The 21,027-nt window shown below is 42.1% G+C and overlaps 1 protein-coding gene and 1 pseudogene across 1 annotated transcript in view; both read right to left on the bottom strand.

The window, feature by feature from the left end:
• Window positions 1-5,159: 5,159 nt before the first annotated feature.
• LOC119064833 (heterogeneous nuclear ribonucleoprotein K-like) lies at window positions 5,160-6,526 on the bottom strand (annotated as a pseudogene).
• Window positions 6,527-20,356: 13,830 nt separating this feature from the next.
• Window positions 20,357-21,027, bottom strand: part of LOC128626052 (homeobox protein ESX1-like) — a 39,157-nt gene continuing 38,486 nt past the window's right edge. The window contains exon 2 of the mRNA XM_053656424.1: window positions 20,357-20,577. Within this exon, the coding sequence (XP_053512399.1) occupies window positions 20,357-20,577 (221 nt within the window). The remainder of the gene's footprint in view (window positions 20,578-21,027) is intronic.

The following is a 21,027-nucleotide window of genomic DNA, read 5'->3' as shown; positions in this document are numbered from 1 at the left end:
ACAGCTGATGGTGCTGGGGGACTGCGGAAAACTGGCGCAGCCGAGCACAGATGACTAAGAGGAATGTGAAGTGAGCTGAGGACTTCTGTTCTTTTTCATCTGGAGGGCAGTTCTGATTGGCATATTCTGAGACTGGCCTGCCAGGGCAAAGGAGGAAGGAAGGACTGTGTGTGTTTGTGGGTGTTTTAAGAAATTTTGGAATGTTAATGGCAACATTCTGTCATTACTCTAAATCTATATAACTTTTAAATAGTTCCTTTCCTTTTTACCAAACTCTGGCATTGAGAGCCACAATTACTAAGGGTAGTGGGCAAAGAACCATAGTACAAAGAGATCCTGTGGAGAGGGGCAGGGGGTTGGTGTCTAGGTCCATCCCCCTGGTCCATTTTGTAACAATAAGACCCCGCCAAAACTAGCCAGGAAATATCTGCCCTATAAGAATACAATCCCCCCCAGCCCCTGAGTGAGGTCAGTCTCTGCTTGGAGTTGGCCAGCTCCCATGTTCTGTGGAATGTATGTACTATCACTTAATAAATCTGCTCTATTTCTGCTATTGAAAAAAAAAGGAACTTGGTGTGTTTGAGGAACAAATGTTAACCTTATTAGAATTTTCCCTCTTTAACTATGTATTTCTCTTTTGGCTAGTATAAAAATTATACCATGAATGCCTCTGGATTTAACTCCTGGATATATTTCTAATTATAACCTTAGAAGTAGTCCAGCGGCCCTGAGTTGTTTAGAGCATTGTCCCAATACGCCAAGGTTGTGAGTTGGATCTCCGGTCAGGGCCTATACAAAAATCAACCAAGAAATGCATAAATCAATGGAACAACAAATCAGTGTTTCTCTCCCTCCCTCCCTTCCTCTCTCTCTAAAATCAATAAATTTAAAAAGTTCTTTTCTAAAGAAGTAGTCCAGAAAGGAAGACTTGCTGAATCAATTGGAAGTAAAGCTTTTAAGGCCAATGCATAGTTTCTTATCACTTTCTAAAAATTGTACAAGTTTACCACATACAATATAAATATAACAGTCCATCAGAAACTCACTTGTATTCAGTCTTAAATACTTCTAAAGTTCTGTTCATTAAATAGGCTAAAGATGACATCTCATTATTTTTGTAAAATGTTGTTGGTTACAACTTGTATTTTATTCTTTGTGAAAGATTTGTACCTATTGTTTATAGGGATTTTTGTGTTTTCTTATTAAAAACTGTTTCTTATCAAAGCTGTGAATATATTAATGTTCTTTTTCTCATTTTAGTGATGTGGACTCTAGTGACAGGGTCTTTGTGTTGTGGCTGCAACAAACAAATTCACGTGGACCACAGAAGTCCTGTGGAGGAAAGGAACAGGCATGGCTCCTCTCTGAGTGAGAGAATGCCCTGACTCCTGCCTGGACAGGCTTTTATTGTTTTTTCTGGGAACATTGCATTGAGGATGGTCCTCACTTACTCTGCACAGGTTCACTTTAGGTGATTACCTTTTACTGATAACAAAAGAGAAGATGTTGCTAATTACTTCAAAGAAAAGGATGTTTGCAAATGCAAGAGAAAAAGTGGCCAAATTGGTTATACTCCATCCTTGGGAGCCTTAGCACAGACTTTAGGAAGTTACTTTAAAGCTGTGCAGTAATCATTTTCTGCCTCAATTCAGGGTGAGGGAGTTTTAGCAAAAAGCAAGCCTCAGAGCAGCCTGGGTACAATGCAGGCCTGGTTCCCCACAGGAAAACCAATCTGTGGGCCCAGTTCCTGTATGCTGACTCCCATTGGTTTTCTGAATCAGGGGCTGGGCTACATTTGCCACTGCCGTTTGGACCAGTTCCCTATATTTTAGTCTTAAATATGTTCTCAATTGTTTACATTTTAATTCCTAATTATGATTTTTGTTATTAGGATTGTTCATTTTTTTTCTCCACGAGGTAGAATCTATCACTCTTTTGGGAGTTCTTTCAACTCTTCTAAGACTATAAATTCTGAGACACTGAATCACATCCACACATTTCTTCACTTTTTAAATAGTATTGTGATGAGGTAGGAGGATTCACTTTTCATTGTAATCTACTTGAAATGGTCTTTTTGGCTTATGAAGTGAGGTAAGATCTAACTATATTTGTTTTCTCCAGATTTTCCCAGACCCAATAAAAAATGGCATCTTTCCCTGTGGGTTACAAAGGCATGTTATTTTGCACCTGTTGTAGGAATGAGTGGGGTGCTGGGAGCAAAAGTTTTGAGAAGAAGGAAGTAAGACTTTGTCTCAAACTAGAGTATTCAAATACTTCTCACAGTTAAGACTTTTCTGAATTCCAGTCCCAGTGTTTATCAGCTGGGTAACCTGAGGCAAGTACCTTATTTAGGCATTGTCTTTTCTTTTATTTTAAGATTTTATTTATTTATCTTTGGAGAGAGGGGAAGGGAAGGAGATAGAGAGAGAGAAACATTGTTGTGAAAGAGAGAAACAGTTGCCTCTCACATGCCTACCCAACCCCCACTCCCTACCCAGCCAGGGATCTGGTCCACAACCCAGCATGTGCTTTGATTGGTAATCAATCCGGTGACTTTTCAGATCGCAGCTAAGTGCTCAATTCACTAAGCCACACCAGCCAGGGCTAGGCCTTTTATTTTAATTGGTTTACTTACCCCCAAAAAATGGGGTTAATTATCATGCCTACCTCATGGGCTGGATTAGGGATTAAATGCAATGATATGTGAAAAACATTTACTGTTGCCAGAATATAATAGTTGCACCAAAAAAAATGTTACTTAATAGTATTACCATCTAAGACTTTTGTCAACCAATAAAGCCACCCAAATTAAAGCTTATGAGATATCTTATTAGGTGGTATGATAAGAGCAATATATTTGAATGAATAATATCAATCTGTGGGAGACAAAAACTAAATGCAGGGAAGAGTAAGGCTGGCTGGAACTGATTCTCCTTTCTGGGGTCAACTTTGAAACACTTTGTCTTAATATTTGTTCAAGAAATTTTCTTGAAAAGACAGCCTATTTTCCTGTTTTATTTCTGATTTATTTGAGTTTTTCTCTTGGTGAAAATTGTTCCTTGTGTTCTGTTTGGTGTCCTGGTCATTTCTTCCCTCTGTTTTTGTTGGGTTTTGTGACTTCTATGTGGGTTGAAGTGTCAATGGAAGGAGAAATAATAATGCTCAAATCAGACCACACCTTAACTTTGTTTAAACCTCAGAACAATCTTGAGAGTTAGATATTATTGCGATTCATTTTTTACAGAGCATAAATTCAGGTATTGAATGACCATGTTTATTGGCCATTTTAATTTTTATTTAAAGGCCTAGTCATAAACTTTAAAATTTTTTTATTTTGGCTCTTTTGTTCTTGCAGGTTTCATGTAAGTTTTTTGGTATAATGGTTCAAATCTGTTTCCTGATTGTGTTCATTGTCATTTAATTTTATTTCTGATCCTTTTGCCATTGAAAATAATTTAATAATTCAATTTAATGTAATCTAATTATTTGGTTTTGCCCTTATAGTATGGTTATTTTCCCTTCGCTTAGAAATTTCTTTCCCCATCTCAGGTAAGATAAATAGCTATTTGGATTTCATTTTATTGTTTTCTAGTTTCTTTTTTTAATTTGCATTTTTCTCCTTGACATAGCTGGTATATACACATTTTGGTGAATAATATGGACTACAAATTTAATCTATTGGATTTTTTTCTTCTAAATACTTTTAAAAACAGTCAATTTTGTATTTTTATTATCCAATCTTGTCTGAGGATATAAATATCACCTTAATCATACACTTACTTACTAGTATTGCTTGTGTACTAGTATTGCTTACTACTGTATAGTAATCATACACTTACTAGTATTATTTGCATATACACTAATAACTACTTTAATTTTGTTTTTGAGTTGTTTGTTCTTTTGTCAGTTTTATTACTACTTTAGTAATTATAACTTTATAATACATTTACAATTTGTAAACGTAAGTTTTCCACTTATTACACATTTTCTCCTCTACTTCCTTGCTGGAAGAAAAGATCTTCTCATGGATTGACAAGAGTTCCATTGGTTTTTATTGGACTATTAATTACAAAACAGCCTCTGGCAAATGACAGATACTTTAGCTCCCTTGAGTAAAGGATGAGGAGAGGCAAACACATGGGTATCTGCACAGGGGTTGAGGGAGGATGAACATGAGGCTGTCTGCCTTCTCATGCTACCTAAGACCTCAGTTGGGAAATTTTACATACTTGCTTTGTAAGATGGCAGAGAAGCTGACAAGTACTCTCTAATCATTTTTATCTAATGCCCTGATTGATCACTTATGCTATAATTTATAGTTCCCCAAATGGCATAGAAAATTTCACATGTTTTTTCCTATTTGCTTCATTTCACTTGTGGGTTTGGAATAGCCAACTATTCTCACCACTAAATTTAATTGGCCAATTCCTTTTTTTTTTTTTGCCAGATTAGATGAAGCAACACCTCCACCAACAAAATTTTCCTTAATATGTTCTATTCCAAGAAAAAAACCCCTGCTCTATCCTAACTACCACCTGTGAACATGTTCTTTTCACTCTGCAAGTCTTTCCACATCATCTCACTCACTTTAGAAATCTGTGAATGCTGAGGATAAGAACTGTCTTTTTCAACCTTTATTCATAGAACCTAATACATTACATTTCACACAATATCCACCCCACAATTAACTAATATTCTATTAATAAAGTATTTTAACATTTTTAGGTCCACTAAATTTATTTTAAAAATCATAAAATCTTTCTTACCAAAGAGCATTCATTATAGTCTGTGCATTGCTCAGATGCCAGGGACACATAGACTATTGTTACTTTTCCTCCCCACACCAAAGCTACAGTGACCATAAAGCAACATATTTACAATAATTATACAGGAGGAATTTTCTTTTTTGACCACTAACAATGAACAAAAATTAAAATTCACTCACTCTGCTGCTGTTTCAAAAGTTCAGTGTTAGCTTTTTGTACATCTATCCCCAACTTAACCTGTTTGTAAGGAACTAAAACATTGCATTGGGTGAACAGCAAAGATTTCACTACACCTCAAATGCAGAACACCCGTGAAGCAGAAGAATGTTGGTATTTTTAAACAGAAGCAGATTTAAAAAAAAGATGTAAGACTCCTTCAGTTCTTCACTAGTCTTAGAAAAACCATCCAGAATACTGCTTCATACTGTTGTGCAGCAAATACTGTGTGTTCTGTATCTGGTCCTGTGTTTCTGTAATGGTAATGGTCTCATTTTTGGACCCTTCTAAAAGTCATCTTTTTGATCCAAGCTCCTGACTCATAATGAATTTGTTTAATCTTCTGACCACCTTTGCCAATAGTATATCCAGTCAAATCTTCAGGAACAGTTACCTGTGCAGTAGTAATAGCTCCACCAAGATCACCACGTGAGCCACAGCCCCCTGTATAGGACAAATTAGGAATAATCATATCTAGAGCCACCCTGTGGTTCACGAGCCATTGGCAATTCTGAAGGGCTCCCAAGGTTCATCAGTAATGAAACCAACCATGTCATCAAAAATGTCTCCAGGTCTTTCCCTTTTGTCATAGACCATTAGTTCTCCCCTCCTCTTGGTGGTAGCAGTGGTGGAGGAAGAGGAAGATTCATTTGGAGCTCTGCTACCACCTGGCCACCTTGCACAGGAAGAGGGAGAGGAGGTTCTCACTGAGGGCTCATATCATCATAATCTCTTTTAGATGGAGGCATTGAACGCCCACTTTGACCAGGAGGCAATCTGTGAAAACCACCTCTTCCCCACATGGAAAATCCCATAGGCCATCCATGGCAGTGATCAAACATCATTGTAAAGCCACCATAATCATAAGTTTCATCGTAAAAATTGGGAATCATAAGGCTGTGCACGTCTTTGATGAGAGGCTCTAATACGACGATACCGATCAAGGATGATCCTTATGCACTCTACAACACTATCAGGGTTTCCTCCAATAAGAACAACTCTGTCAGGGGAATGAGGACAGCATTCCTGGAAAAGCTTGATTTGGTCTGAGTGTTCTCTTTGATTTTAGCCCCTTCATCTCCCAAAATTCTTCCTGCCAGACTCTGATGAGTCAACAGTCTCAATTTGCAAAGTTCCTTCCTTTATATTATTGATAATTTAAGCATTCCACAGCATCAGTTTTGTGAGGGAGCTGCCTGGGGGCAGTTGGTGACATCGACTGCAGGGCCTCTTCCAAGGTAGGGATGATTTTCTTCAGAATCTCTCCAATTGTTTCAATATCAGCACTGGTACTGACCACAGCTATCTGGAATTGAAATACTGGCATTGTAGTCTGTGTGCAGAGTCTTAATATTCTTGCCTCATATTTTAATTACTGCCCCAGCATTCTTGCTCTGAAGCAGAATGTGTAATTCAACCATCTCATCAGTGTTTCTAGATTTTTTTAAAGTTTATTCCTTTTCTGTATCTTCTGCAGGGCATTTACCAAATTCACCACTGGTTTTGGTGTTGGGAAAGGTTTCCTCTGGCTGTTCAGTTTCCATTTTATGGAGTTACAAGGACACCAATTGTGTAGGTCACCCTTCCTAAGCCTAGACAGAGAACAAACACAGCTGCCCTGCTCTCCCCAGCCTCCCCATGCTCGACTATTTTAACTTTTTATGTTATTTTACTTCAGATTATTTATTTATTTTTACAGAGATAGGGGAAGGGAGAGAGAAAGGGAGAGAAACATCACTGTGTGGTTGCCTCTCCTGTACTCCCTTCTGGGGACCTGGCCTGCCACCCAGGCATGTGCCCTGACTGGGAATTGAACCAGCAACCCTTTGCTTCACAGTCCAGTGCTCAATTTATTGAGTTACCCCAGCCAGGGCTCTATTTTAATTTTTTAAAAATTAACCAGTTTGATGTGGTGCCAGTGTTTCCTTAGACTGATCAATTTATGACATATTTTCCCACACTTGAGAAAGCATGTCATGAATGAGTCAGCAGAAAAAAAAATAAAGATCATAATAATCCTTATAATTGACCTGGTTGGTGTGGCTCAGTGTATTGAGCACTGGCCTGTGAACTGAAAGGTGACTGGGTTTGATTCTGGTCAGGACACATTCTGGAATTGTGGGCCAGATCCCTGGCTGGGGGCATGTGAGAGGCAAACAAGTAATGTTTCTCTTGCACATTGATGTTTCTCTCTTCCCCTCTCTCCAAAAAATAATAAAATATTTAAAAATAAATTGATTAAATTAAAATAAATTAATTATGAAAAAACCAAAAAGTCATAGTAATCCTAATAACTTGAAATAATTAAATTGTCAGATATGGAAAGGAAGAGACTGCTATCAAAATTAGCACGGAACGCTATATTTACTAAAATTAGAAAACCAATGGATGATGGGTGTGTAAAGATTGCTACCTAGCCACCCAAATCCACTGTGTAACAATAAATAGGGTAAAAGCTATGAAAACGCCTAGGTTACATTTTGTGGCCTCATTGACCACTTTGTGTGACCATGTGACTAGTCTTCATGAGGGTTGCAAGGAAATGTGGCATGTGCCTCCTCTGAGCTAGGGTACTTTGGAGAGTGAATAAGCTCTGAGCTTTATTTCCCTTTATCACTGGATGCCCTAGAGGACCAAACAGTGCTATAAACAGAGAAAAAGGTTTAAGCTAAAAGAGAGATAAAAGGCATTTATTTGAGTATTCAAGGTTACAGCCAGGACACACAGGTGAAGGTATCAGTTTAAAGAGTGCTCCAAAACAACAAAGAAAAGCAGAGCTTATAAAGTCTTGGGTTCTATGTATCATTCCCAATCTGGCCCTCTTTATGTAAATGAAGTATTTTGGTTGGTTTAATTGGGATTGATTGAGTTCAACATGCAAATGAAAGATGTTGGCTGGCAAAATGGGTTGGCTACTTTCAAAGTAAATAATGTAGATAATCTGGTCATCATGGTGAGGAAGAAAACAAGGTACAGGCATGGCTGAGTAGTTTAAAAGTTTATAAAGAAACAGGATGGATGGAACCTGTGTAAGTCAAACTTCTTCATGGCCCCTCAGGTCCAGTTGAATTGCCCTGATATAAATAACTCTACCTTGATAATCTCTGTTCATAGCATCAAGGGTTGGGAGGAGCCAGGGTGGAGGCAAGCTTCCCACCAATGTGGAGCATTGTGTGAGTGAGTAATGTACTTTAGTGCTTAAGATGTCAATGTGTGTGTGTCTATTTTATGTAAGAATTTGGTTTTCCTGATTCATACAATTAACTAAATACAATATTAAATGTATTTGAAGAAGGAATTAGTAAACTGGAAGACAGATTCAAAGAAATGTTCCATATTGCAGCACAGAGAGACAGATGGAATATATAAAAGAAAAGACATGGTCAATTAATGATATAAGGAGGTCTTTGAATTATTATTTCAGAACTAGAAAAAAACAGATGCAATTGAAAAGAAGCAATGTTAAATGAAATAATAGTTTAAAAAATTCCAGGCTCAGTGAAAGACATAAATTCTCAGATTCAGGAAGCCAAATCAACACCAAGACATGGAGACCTGAAGAATAGTAGAAAAAAGATCATCAAAAGACTGATATTTGGACCTAAAACAGATTTAGTATCAATAGAAGATAGTGTAATAATATTTTCAAAGAGGTGAAAGAAAATTTCAAGTCCACTAAGAAGTGTATGGTCTTCTACAAAATTACTTAAGGCCACTCAGTAAGGCGATTTGTGCCAGGCCACTCAGAAACAATGGGACACAGTAGGTATCTAGCTAATAGGCCCCTATCTAAAGTCCTCTTTTCTACCATACTTAATTCAAATTAGGCTAAGGGGAACACTTTAAGATCTACTTCCTGAAGCAGGTTTCCCTGTCTGAATCTATTGGGCAGAAGGGGTGCAGGACACATCAGTCTTCTGTCTTGTTTTTTAATAAACAGCTTAAAGGTGCTGAATGTACTGCCCTCTGCTGAGACTCGGTGCAGCAAAAATGGCACTATTTTCAGCTCCTATCAAAATGTGAGCCAGCATGCAAGCCCTGTCACCTAGCCAGTGCCTCCCAAACCCTTTGGGACAGTCAGGTAAGAGGCTAGGATATCCTATAATAGGCCACTGTAATGACTCTCTCCCATCACTCTGATCATTCACCCCAGGTTCCCCTCTTCCAAATCTTTATGGGTGAGATAATGCCATTATAATCCCAAGGGTATTTTCCTTTCCCAAAAAGAAAAGATGAAGATGAGAAGAAAATACAGGAAAAAAATATTTCTTTCATGAAAGAGAAAAAATAAAATGAAAAAAGGAAGAAAAGATTTTAAAAGGGTAGGGGATGACCCTCCAGTTGCTTCTCCATTGTCAAACCAAACAAAGGGATTTGGATGCCCAGGGATGGGGCTAAGGGGACAGGCATAAGATGAAAAATGCCAGAAGTTAAGAAATGAGACTTCTGGACAAGATGGAGGCATAGGTGGAAACACTGTGCCTCCTTGCACAACCAAGTTTAAAAACAACAAAGTTTCAGTTAAAAAAAAAAAGAAAAACACAACCAAAACACAGAAAATTGAACTACAAGTAAGTCTCACAACAACAAACCGTTTGGCCACACCAGTAAGAGGGGTGGAGCCAAGGACTGGTGGAGTGGGGTTCCACAGGAAAACTTGGTCAGACTGACCCAGGTGTGCAGGCAGTGATTGGCAGATCCCAGGCGTGGGGTTGTGAAGGGCAGACCCAGTGAGGGGAAAGGCAGCAGGCTAACCATGGTCACACATTCTCTCGCAGATAAACCAGCGAAGGAGCGAGCAGTGAGACGGACCGCACAAGCCCCAGCATCGGGAAGCAGCAGAGAAGACCGCCATTGCCCCTCTTTGACCCCACCCCCACATACAGGGTCACAAACCAGCAAATGAGTTGCCCCACCCTGGTGAACACCTAGGGCTCCACTCCTCATACATAACAGGCATGAACAGACCAAACCATGGCTCGAGAAGAACTCAAAGCTCCAGAGCCAATAACTCCAAGCTATGAAGAAATAGCTAAACTCTCAGATGCACAGTTCAAAACACTGGTGATCAGGATGCTCACAGAACTGGTTGATTTTAGTCACAAATTAGAGGAACAAATGAAGGCTAAACTAATTGAAATGAAAGAAAATCCACAAGAAACCAAAAGTGATGGAAAGAAAACTGGGATTCAAATCAAGGGAGTGGACCAGAAAGAAGAAAAAAATGACCAACCAGAAAAGAATGAAGAAACAAGAATTCGGAAAAATGAGGAGAGGCTTAGGAACCTCCAGGACATCTTTAAACACCCCAACATCCTAATTATAGGGGTACCAGAAGGGGAAGAGGAAAAGCAACAAATGGAAAACTTATTGGAACAAATAATAAAAGAGAACTTCCCCAGTCTGGCAAAGAAAATAGACTTTCAGGAAGTCCAGAAAGCTCAGAGAGTCTCAAAGAAGTTGGAGCCAAGGAGGAACACACCAAGGCACATCATAATTATATTAGCCAAGATTAAAATGAAGGAGAGAATCCTAGAAGCAGCAGGAGACAAGAGGACACTCACCTACAAAGGAGTTCCCATCAGTCTGTCAGCTGATTTCTCAAAAGAGACCTTACAGGCAAGAAGGGGCTGGAAAGAAGTATTCCAAGTGATGAAACCAAAGACCTACATCCAAGATTGCTCCATGCAGCAAAGCTTTCATTTAGAATGGAAGGGCAGATAAACTGCTTCTCAGATAAGATCAAATTCAAGGAGTTCATCATCACCAAGCCCTTATTATACGAAATGTTAAAGGGACTTATCTAAGATAAAGAAGATAAAAAAAGATGAACAAGCCCTGACTGGTGTAGCTCAGTGGATTGAGCACAGGTCTGTGAACCAGAGGATCGTGGGCTGATTCCCAGTCAGGGCACATGCCTGGGTTGCAGGCCAGTTCCCTGCAGGCCAGTTCCCAGCAGGGGACGCACTAGAGGCAACCATACATTAATGTTTCTCTCCCTCTCTCCTTCCCCTCTAAAGGTAAATAAATAAAATCTTAAAAAAAAAAAAGATGAACAGTGAAAGGACACAACCTCACAGTTATTAACAACCACACCTAGAACAAAAACAAACTAAGAGGACAGCTAGATCAGGAGCAGAACCATAGAAATGAAGATCACATGGAGGGTTAACAACAGGGGAGTGGGGATAGGAGAAGGGGGAGAAGGTAGAGAAATTAAGTAGCATAGATGGTATGTAGAAAATAAATAAGGGGAGGGCAAGAATAGTATGGGAAATATAGAATCTAAAGAACTTGAGACATGTGGGCATAAACTAAAGGGGGGATGGTGGGGGAGGGGGTGTGCAGGTTGGAGGGGAATGAAGAGGAAAATAGGACAACTGTAATGGCATAATCAATAAAATATATTTTAAAAAAGAAATGAACAAGAAGTGAGGAGACAAGCATGGGGAATACATTCATATTTATACTCATATTCATAGTCATAGTCATATAATATATCCACTTTGAGTCTGGGTTTAACAGTATTACCAAACATAAAGAGTTTGTACATCCAGCACTAGCAGAGCCAAACACTAAACACAGAGAACTACAGTGGAGAAATATTATTATGGCATTATTAATATTATAAAATGTATACATATTATTCTATTATAATAGAATTCTCCTGGTGCTACCCAGGAGAATGAGAAGTTAAGGCTCAAAAGCCTGAACTTTCTGATGGTGTGTAGGTTACAGATTATATAGGGCAAAATAACAAGATACTATGGGTCACAGGTGGCAAATACAAGGCCCATTGGCCTACCCTGGCCCTCCACCTTGTTTTATTCAGCCTGGCACCTTCTTTCTGCCCGATGGCAGCGCAGAGCTCTCACTTAACTGTTAAGGAGTAGTTACATTTATACAGTCCTAGATTACATTCAACCCTTTAAAGGCAATAGCAAGGCTGATATGGCCCCCAGTGAAAATGAGTTTGACACACCTGCCATGGGTTATAGAATTCAGGATTGTGCTGGGAGTTGACTGATTGGAGGTCAGGTGAGGGTAATAATCATACTTCCCAACTCTACCTTTAATATGCTGATTGTTCTAAATTAATTAACAGCAAACATTCTGATAAATTTGAACAGGCATTCCCAACCCATCACACAATATCACAGGTATCCCCCATTACCCAGCACTTTTTGAGGTAGGTTAATAAGAAGCTAGGAAAGTTCCTTGGCAAGTGAAATAAGAAAACTGAGACAGATATCTGAGCAAACTGGCTGAGCAATTTACAGCCAGATACAGTAGGTCACTAGGGCAGAAAGCCCCAGGAGCCTAGCAACAGGCAAAACTGGCACCAGACCTTGCTTGCCCCCAGGATCATCTTTCCTTTCCTGGCATATTGCTGGCCATGTGGTTTAGGCCCCCTCACCTTTCCTCCCTAGAGATATCATGTAGAACTCAGTGGTATTTCAGCTCCAGGACCAGAAAAGCAAAGCCAGGCAGGCAACAACAATGCCAAGACCAACTGTGATAACTAATGACCTCTGGTGGTGACCAATCAGTAGAGACCATGACCCTGAAAGGGCACACCTGGAAAAGCTGATGAATATTCTATGACGATCTTCCCTAAACACTCAGCCTTTAAAAGCCCCTATAACAAAGAATCCCAGGTTAATTCTCCTGCTCTCCCTCCTGGGTGCATGCCCGTGTTTTTCACTGCCCCTTCTTCTTCCCCTCACAGGCACCTATCTCCTAAACTTCAAGAGACCCCAAGAGACTTGCAACTGGGGAGCAATGGGCAGCAGTAGCTCATCCCAGGCTAACCGGTGAACCTGTCCCCAAGGCCCCGTTTTTTCTGACTTTGCAGTGAGCTGACAGCAGCTCCCCTGTGCCTCACTCCTTTCCTATAACGTTTCTAGAGTCAAGCAGAGCTCTGCCTAGGCTCTCTTTCATTTCTTCTTCTACCTTAAGCCCTTTTTTGTTTTGCTGTTCCCAGCTTTAATAAATGTACTCTCAAAATCACCTACACAAAGTCAAGAACCCATACACTATAGGCCAGCCCAAGGCAGACCTGTCTGCTTCCAGTTTGTCCCTTCCTCATGACATCAGTACATCACAAGCTTCTTTCAAATAACCCTACTCTCTGAGGTAGGCAGGAGTGATTATAGGTGCCTATTAGATTATTTTACCTGGCAGACCCAAGATGCAAAATGAGGGCTTCAGATGAAGTTACAGGGTTGTTTTGACCCCTCCCAGCTGCCATACATCCTCTCCAGAAAACCTACAGGCCCACACTGAGTTTTGGGGGGCTGGTTTCACCTTTTTTCTTCTTTTCACTCTTTAAATCTCCCTGGGAATCAAATGCAGGTCAGAGCTCAGGGCCTCCAACCACCCCTAGCCCTGCACTGTCATCCCTTCTCCTCCACCTTCCAGGAAGGAGGCCTGACTGGCAGGCAGAGCTGCTGCAAACATGCATAGATAAGGGGAAATTCCCAGAAGTGAAATGAATTCCAGGGATTGTGACCAGTTTCCTGAGGGTAGGAAAGAAAACGGCAGCACCCTTGGTTTTGTTGCTTGCCCACCCCCACCTCCCCACCCCCTTTGCCCCTGGACAGTCTTGCTCAGGATAGGTTCTGTTCCTGAGAATGCCTGACCACCCACAATGTATACTGAACCAAACCAGAACCAGGAACATTTTCATGAAGTCTCACGTGATTCATCTGAATAATGTTGATGTGCTTTTAAAGGCACAAGTAATTTAGAGAGGTTTTATAAAAAAAAAGAGAAGGAAGTTGGATTTGGCTAATTATCTGCTCAGATTCTTTCCCTGTAAAATAGAGGATTTAATTAGTTAAGTGATTCTTGCACAGATGTTGAAAATAAGACTATGTGGCATTAAATACTCATTTAAGACACTGTTTGAAATGGGTGCATAGTAGTTTATGTTTAGAATATCCATATTATCTACTTTTGTTAAGTGTTTTTCCAATTTTTACTGTTATATAGTTCTTTTATGCATATTCTTAAATATTTGACCACATGTGACAAATATTGTTTTTATTCTAGTATAATAGGCTCAAGATGGCATTTCACTATTTTATGTTGTTTCTTTTTAAATTTAGAACAATGACTTTTTAGACATGTTTATTGCCCATTTATAGGAACACATTCATTTTTCTGGGTACAATTTATCATTATCTAAATTTATTAATTTCTCTGCCATTATAAATCCTCTCACTACCCCCCTCCCCACCCACTCCAGTTTGGCATTTGCCTTTCACATTTTGTCTATGGTAACTTTCCTGTATTAATGGCAAAACAGTCTCTTTTCCCTTTTGTGTTTATTTTTAAGCTTGAAACTGTTGTCTTTCTAGCTTGAATGGACACTCATAATTGTTATCAAAAAGGGGGCCTAGTCCTGAGTGGGACTGCCTAGGGCCAGCTGTAGTGTGTGGGTTCTTGACCTGGTGTAAGAAAGATTTTACAACACAAGTCCAGGTGACTGTGAGGACACATTTATTAAACTTGGGGACAGTGAAACAAAGAAAAGTTTAGCATAGAAGCAACAAGAGGCCTAGGTTGAACTGCCTTAGCTCACTGGGAAATCAGAGAAATTTGGGTTTGGGGGGCAGGATAAGGGGATTAGCCTGGGACAAACTGACACTGTCCACTGCCTTAGAGTTTAGAAGATGTGTGCCTGTCAAGAAAGCAGGGGAAGAAGGAGGGAAAGAGAATGGCTCGAGCTGCTCCACAGAGGAAGAGTGCTTGCCCTGGGTCTTTTGTCTTGAGGCTTTTCTCTCTCTTAGAGGCAGGAATCTTGGAGGAGGTCTCAGGGGAGGGTTACAGTAGAATATTCATCAGTTTTCCTGGTGTGCTCTTTCAGAGTCAAGGTCTCCACTGATTGGTCAGTCACAGGGCAGGGTCTTTAGTAGATTCTGGAATTGTTCACCTGTTTTTGCTGCTTTTCTGGGCCTGGAGCTGAAATATAACTGAGACCTAGACATTATCTCCAGGGAGGAAAGGCCAGGGGAGGAGAGGTTACTCGGGGTGAGGTCATTATTTTCCCAGTTTTGTCCCCTGCTAGACAGTAGGGCTTTCTGTTCTGGTGACCATCTGCACCTGGCTGTAAATTGCATGGCCGTTGTGATCAGCCATTTGTCTGTTTCTCTATTCTACTTGCCAAGGAATTTTCCTAGCTTTTTACTATCTTACTTATCTCAATATTCTATCCTGTAATTAAGAAACCTAAGGTCTAAGAGAAAACATTGCCCAGGCCCTACATCTAGAAAGTATAGGGGCTGCAACTCAACCCCACCCCAGTCCTACCTCAGGCTCTACTTTCAGCCCCTCAGGTGTACTCTGATCAGCTGCCTGGCAGACAGCACAGAGGATCCTGGGAGGGGAGGGAGGAAGCTGACCAGGAAGTTATCAGTATGAGACCAGGGGCACAGAACCTTGGTGAGTCTCCCTTCCAGTGGCATATCCCAAAGCATTCCCTACAAAACACCAATTCCCTACAGAACTTCCCCATGATGAACACAAATTTCCTGCAGGGAATATATAAAAAAAAAGAGAGAGAGAGAGAGAAAGCAAGAAACAGCTCCTTTTAATTCTTTTGCTTCTACAGGAAGCTTGTAAATGCTAAGGTCTTACTTCAGAGAAAAAAAAAACATTATTCACTAAGCACCTTAGTGCAGGCAAATTCTGTTCCCCTTGTATGGTAGGTGGTTGGTAAACCAGTCAATTTCTTCTCTCTAGTCTCTACCACAATCTGGCATGTGTGAGGGCCAATTCATTCTTGTGAATCTATTTCAGTGTGGATTTCACATGTTGTAAGGTGTCTTAGAGGCAGAAATACCCAGTCATATGGGAAACCTTGCCATTGCCCCTTAGGTCAACATTCAGTCTTTATTCTGCTTTACCTGAACAGGACAGCCATGGTGTACCCTGCGACACAACTCTGCCCACCTCCCTCCCAGCCCTGGGAAATCCAGAACATCCTCTTATGAGCAGAAACATGAGAATTACTCCCCTATGCCCCTGAGACTGTCATCTGGGAAAGGAAAAGAAAAGGGTGTAGAGTGCCCTGGGATTGTAAGCTAGAAAGTTGTATACCGATTAACACCTAAGGGGTTTGAATCAAAACCTGTGGTGTAATGTAGAACTGACTTTAGACTTTTCAGGGTACAAGGCCAGGGCCAGGGGCCAGGAGGCCTCCCCAGGCCTTGCCTGAAAATGGGGGACAAGCAGATAGATGTGGTAGCACCCAGAGGCTGCTGCATCATCATTTACCAGTCCTGACAGTTGGTGAATGCACTGGTCCTTTCTTCACAGAATGGTCAGGGAGAAAGGAAGGTGAAATGTAACTGATATCATTTGTACCTGTAGGCAGCATGGGCTCAGCTCCTGGTTTTTCTTAAATTCAGACTGTGCAAGGAAAGTTAAGTCCCTCAGATTTCATCTCTGACTTATACCAGATCCTTGTGTATAAATTGGGCAAAACTCACTCCTGCTTCTCTGTAACCTCAAAGGTATGGTCTCACCAGTGAATGAAAGCGGTCTTTATGATTTCCCATGAGACATTACCATCAGTTCTCCTAGCCAAGAAGACCTCCTTGAAGGGGACATGCACCCCACCCTGTCCCCTGCCCTGCTCTCTGCATGGATGGGTGGTATTGGACAGGCCTTACCAGACCTGACCTGGAGAGATATGTTTCCTTCACTGTTCCAATCTCTCTCCTCAGGCCTGTTCATTTCCCACCTGGGTTTGCATCAGACCCTACAGGGTGAATTGGGAAAAGAGTGCTGGTTTTCAGTAAACTTCCCAGCAACCGGTAGGATCTCAGCATTCAGAAAAAAGCCACACATGGCTGGACATTGGGAGAGGCAGGAAGAAGTTGTCCAGGAGCACTGTGAAAGCCAGGCCAAGGGCAGTGGCCACCCTATTGAATCCTTCACCCTATGAATCCTCCCACAAAGAGGGAGGATTCATTCGAGGTGCATAGAAATGGCTGAGGTCTGAATGCTACATTTTATTGATTGCCCCAGATATAGTTCCACATAGCAGCCCTTCACCCTCACCCTCTAACCTCTTCTCGCTAAGATGCTATAGAATATTGTTTGTGCTTCAGGTACACAAGTAAATAAAAAGCAGGACAGATGGATTTTTTTAAATCCCCTTTCTCCCATCTAAGGAAACCCCTTAGGTCCTCTGTACCTGAGGAGATGTCTGGGAGACCTCTTCATGCCACAGTTCAGAAGTGTCACATTCCTTTTCCAATTTTGCATAGTATTACATGTACAGAGGAACCACAGCTGATTTACTGTCTCCAATGACCTCACACTTACTTGGGTCATTTACACTGTTTGCTGTAGTGGTGGCTTCAAGTGCTGCTCCGGAAGCTGTAGTAGATGGGGGCCTCAGGACCTCCCACCGAGGTCCTGACCTGGAGGGAGGGATGGAAGTTTCTGATGCCCAGCAGGCAGCTCTTCTGGGTTGATACGAAGACGCAGAGCGCGTGGATCAGCAGGATCCAGCCAGTGTTCCTGGGCTGAAGAGGGTTGGGGTAGAGGTGGCTGCCCCCAGGCCCTAGGGTGCTGGGACAGCAACTGCTGGGGTACCCTCCCTGGCTCCAATGCAGGTGGAGGCTGCCAGCACCCCCATCGCAGCCATGCACCAGAGGGAGGGTGCTGTCCCCACCCTTGCAGGGCCCAGTCCCCATGGGTCATGAGTGGTCTTGGATGCCCCAGATAAGTCCTTGGGCCACCAGCTTCCTGCTGTGGGAAGGGCTGTTGGGGAGCAGGAAGTAGACCACCCAGAGGTGCAAAACTGAAGCCTGAAGACAGAGAGCAATGGACATCTCCAGAAGCTTTCCCCAGTGCCCTGGCTGGAGTCTCCAGGTCAGGAGAGGCCATATTCACACCCAAGACACCAGAATTCCCTGAGAGGACTGCTTGATGAGAACCTCCCAACTCCCAGAAGAATGGGCTGGTGTAACTCTGGAGAGTTGTGCTGAAGTTATTTCTGGGGAGAAGGCTGTAGTGCCTAGAGCAGTTGGGGGTACAGAATCCATCCTGACGAGATCCTGAAACTGGAGTGTCTGCCTCCCCACTGGGCCTCCTTTCAGTTTCCTTTAGTATTCTAGCTCTCTGGTTCTGAAACCAGACCTGGAGATAGAGAAAGACAAAGGAAGAGAGAAAAGATATTTTCTACATAATTTAAGCCCAGTACCAAAATTATCACCAAGTAGCATGTGACCTGAGGTTAAACAGTTGTCAAATAAAACTTCTACTAAAGCTAAAACTAAAAACAAAATCCTTGGCTCATTCAAAACATTCACAGTATGGCCTAACCTACTTTCTGGGCAAATCTTCCTAAAGCACCCACCTCGTACCCACATGGGCACACACCAGCACTGTCCCCTCACCCTCTGCCCTTGCAATAGCCTTCCGCCTCAAGACTAGCTACTAAATATGCTTCCCAAACCAATACCTAGGACACCTTTCTGGCTGGTCCTACTGGTTGGTAACACCAGTGTCCCCAGCATGCCCCAGCATACCTGAAGCCCACCACAGCCTCCCTCAGGGCAAACCTAGATCTGTGGCTTCCAGCCCCACCTGCAGGACCCAGCAGCCAGTAGGGTATTGGATGCTGGCTAGTAACCAGAGTCAGTCCCACTTTCCTCCCTAAGGGCATTTGCAAAAGCTAATTTGACCTTCCAGCAACAAACTTTCCCATATCCTCTGGGCCTAGCAGCTTCTGCCTCCCTGGTGACTCCCAGCCAGCCAGTGGACTTTAGGGTTTCCCATCTTGATTCTGGGAGCTGTGAGCTCTAACCATGCATGGTTTACTGAATGTTCAAGGTCAACTCTTTTGTCTGGTCTTTTAGTAGTTAACTATCTCTGAGGGTTGTGAAGTCCTGACAGACTGCCTACCCCTCCATCAGAGTCAAGTTCCCTGGCCAGCTGGTAAGATCCCAGGGTAGGCTTCCAATTCTGACTCAAATGTCAAGGGCTTAGGGCTATAGCTAAGCTTTTCAGTATCTCAGTTCATTCTGAAAAGTTTGGAAAGGTGCAGGGTTGCTCTGTAGGAAAAATATAGAAATTCATTTGAAAAATTCAGTTGAGGTTACCAACACTTCCAAAAAGAGGACGCCACAAAGTCCTTACCACCAGATTTTTCTGCATGTACTGGGTGCTGCTGAACCCCCTTCTCCCTTCTGGGCTGTGGTTTGCTTAATTATTTCTAGGGTTACAAAAATCTTTGTAAAGTAAAATTCTTAACAGAGCACTTGGTACATAGCAAAAACCTCAGTGGATGTTCATTCCCACTCCAGCAGCCTGACCTCTTCCATGACCTTCATCAAGCATCTTGAAGGGGGCTGAATAGGAAATGGTGAACCCTTTTGCAGGACCCTAAGACTTCAGGTACGATGCTACACTGGAGAAACTTCCTGGCCTAGCTAGAACCCCAGACATATAAGACCATAAAGTTCTCTGTGTGGTGACAACAACATTCAGTTCAGGCCAAGGACATGTGTAGGACAGGAGGTCAGCATGAGGTAGCCACCTGGAGGTTTAAAAACTTCTACAACCCTGTCCACCTCCCAGAGTTCTGAATCAAAAGTTTTGGTATAGGATCCTGATAGTTCTGGTTCGAAAAGCACTACCGACCGAGATTTCAACCCTAGCCGCACATCAGAATCACCTGGAGGCCTTTTCAAGCAACATATGAATATTCCAGGCTCCACATTTCATTCTGGGCTGGGGATCTCAAACTCATCTCAGCAGGCTTCCTGTAGGCAGGAGCCACTCCCCTTCCTCCACCCATTGCAGTGGGTCCTGTGCTAGGGGGTTGAGACACAGAGGACCAAATCATCATCTAGGGATCCCTTCTGGGGGTCCCTGTCAGGTTAAAACCATTCTCTTCACAAAATAACACTCAGATGTGATCTGCCTTTGCCCTTTTCCCTCCCAGAGGCTGGAAAGCAAAGGCCACAGGTGGAAGGCAAAGCAGCTCTGACATTACAGTCTCCTGTGCTGGTGTTCTACTGCCATTCCTCTCACTAAATAAACTTTCTGGCTGTAAGAATATGAGTGCCTTCCTTAAGAAACAGGTCAACATGTAATGTTTTATTATGGTTATATTTAAATTAGTGAATATTTCAAAACTTCTCAGTTTCAACTTCAAACATGGTAAATATTTGACAAGTATAACCCTCATAACCCAGTTAAACTCCACCCCTGCCAGAGCTATAATCTAAATGACCAAATCTCTCTGATCTTCATCTTCCCACCCCCCTGAGACTGAGATTAATACCTCACAGGGGCATTGAGAGGATTGATTCAAACCTTTTTTTTTTTTAAAGCTTGTGGTTTAAACAGGCTCACAATCCTTGCTGGTTCCTCATGCCATCTCTCCCTCCTGAGGGAAGAAGCACAAATTTATACTTCACCTGGATTCTTGGCTCAGGAATCTGGATTTGTCTAGCTAGTTCCTCTCGGACAGTGATATCAGGGTATGGGTCCATTTCAAAGACCTCCATGAGAACCTTGTGTTGGTTTTTGTTGAACTTGGTCCTCTTGCGCCTCTTGCTTTCTGGGGGCCCTGGGGCAGACACACACACAGCATAAGAGACATTAGTCTCAGGCCTTACATTTAGGTCTACTGAAAGTTGTTCCCTGTGCATGGCGATGTGGAGCCTGCAGCCTCCCATGGGAAAGAATCTGTTTGCAGGCAGAGACTCCCTTGGGCACCTTTGCAGAGCTCTCTCTCCACCCTCCTGAGATTCTGCTGCTGGAACCTAGTGCTCTGCAGAACCAGCTTCCAACTTCTCATCTTCCAACAATTCTTGGGGGAGGGGGAGTTGCCATATAAACTAGAATTACAACTGAAGCACATGTCCAGAGAGTGCTATGGGCACAGTCAGGTCTGCCAAGACTCCATCAACATATCTCTAGTTGTGCTAGGACCCAAAGTCCACCAGAAACTAGATGCCAAAAACCAGAACATAAGAAAATTCCATGCAAAAAAAATCCTAACATTGGAGAATTTCTA

The sequence above is a fragment of the Artibeus jamaicensis genome, unplaced genomic scaffold, assembly GCF_021234435.1.
Source record: "Artibeus jamaicensis isolate MK-2021 breed Jamaican fruit bat unplaced genomic scaffold, CSHL_Jam_final scaffold_1964, whole genome shotgun sequence".
In the NCBI taxonomy this organism is placed as follows: Eukaryota; Metazoa; Chordata; class Mammalia; order Chiroptera; family Phyllostomidae; genus Artibeus; species Artibeus jamaicensis.
This window is presented reverse-complemented; position numbering and strand designations above follow the sequence as displayed.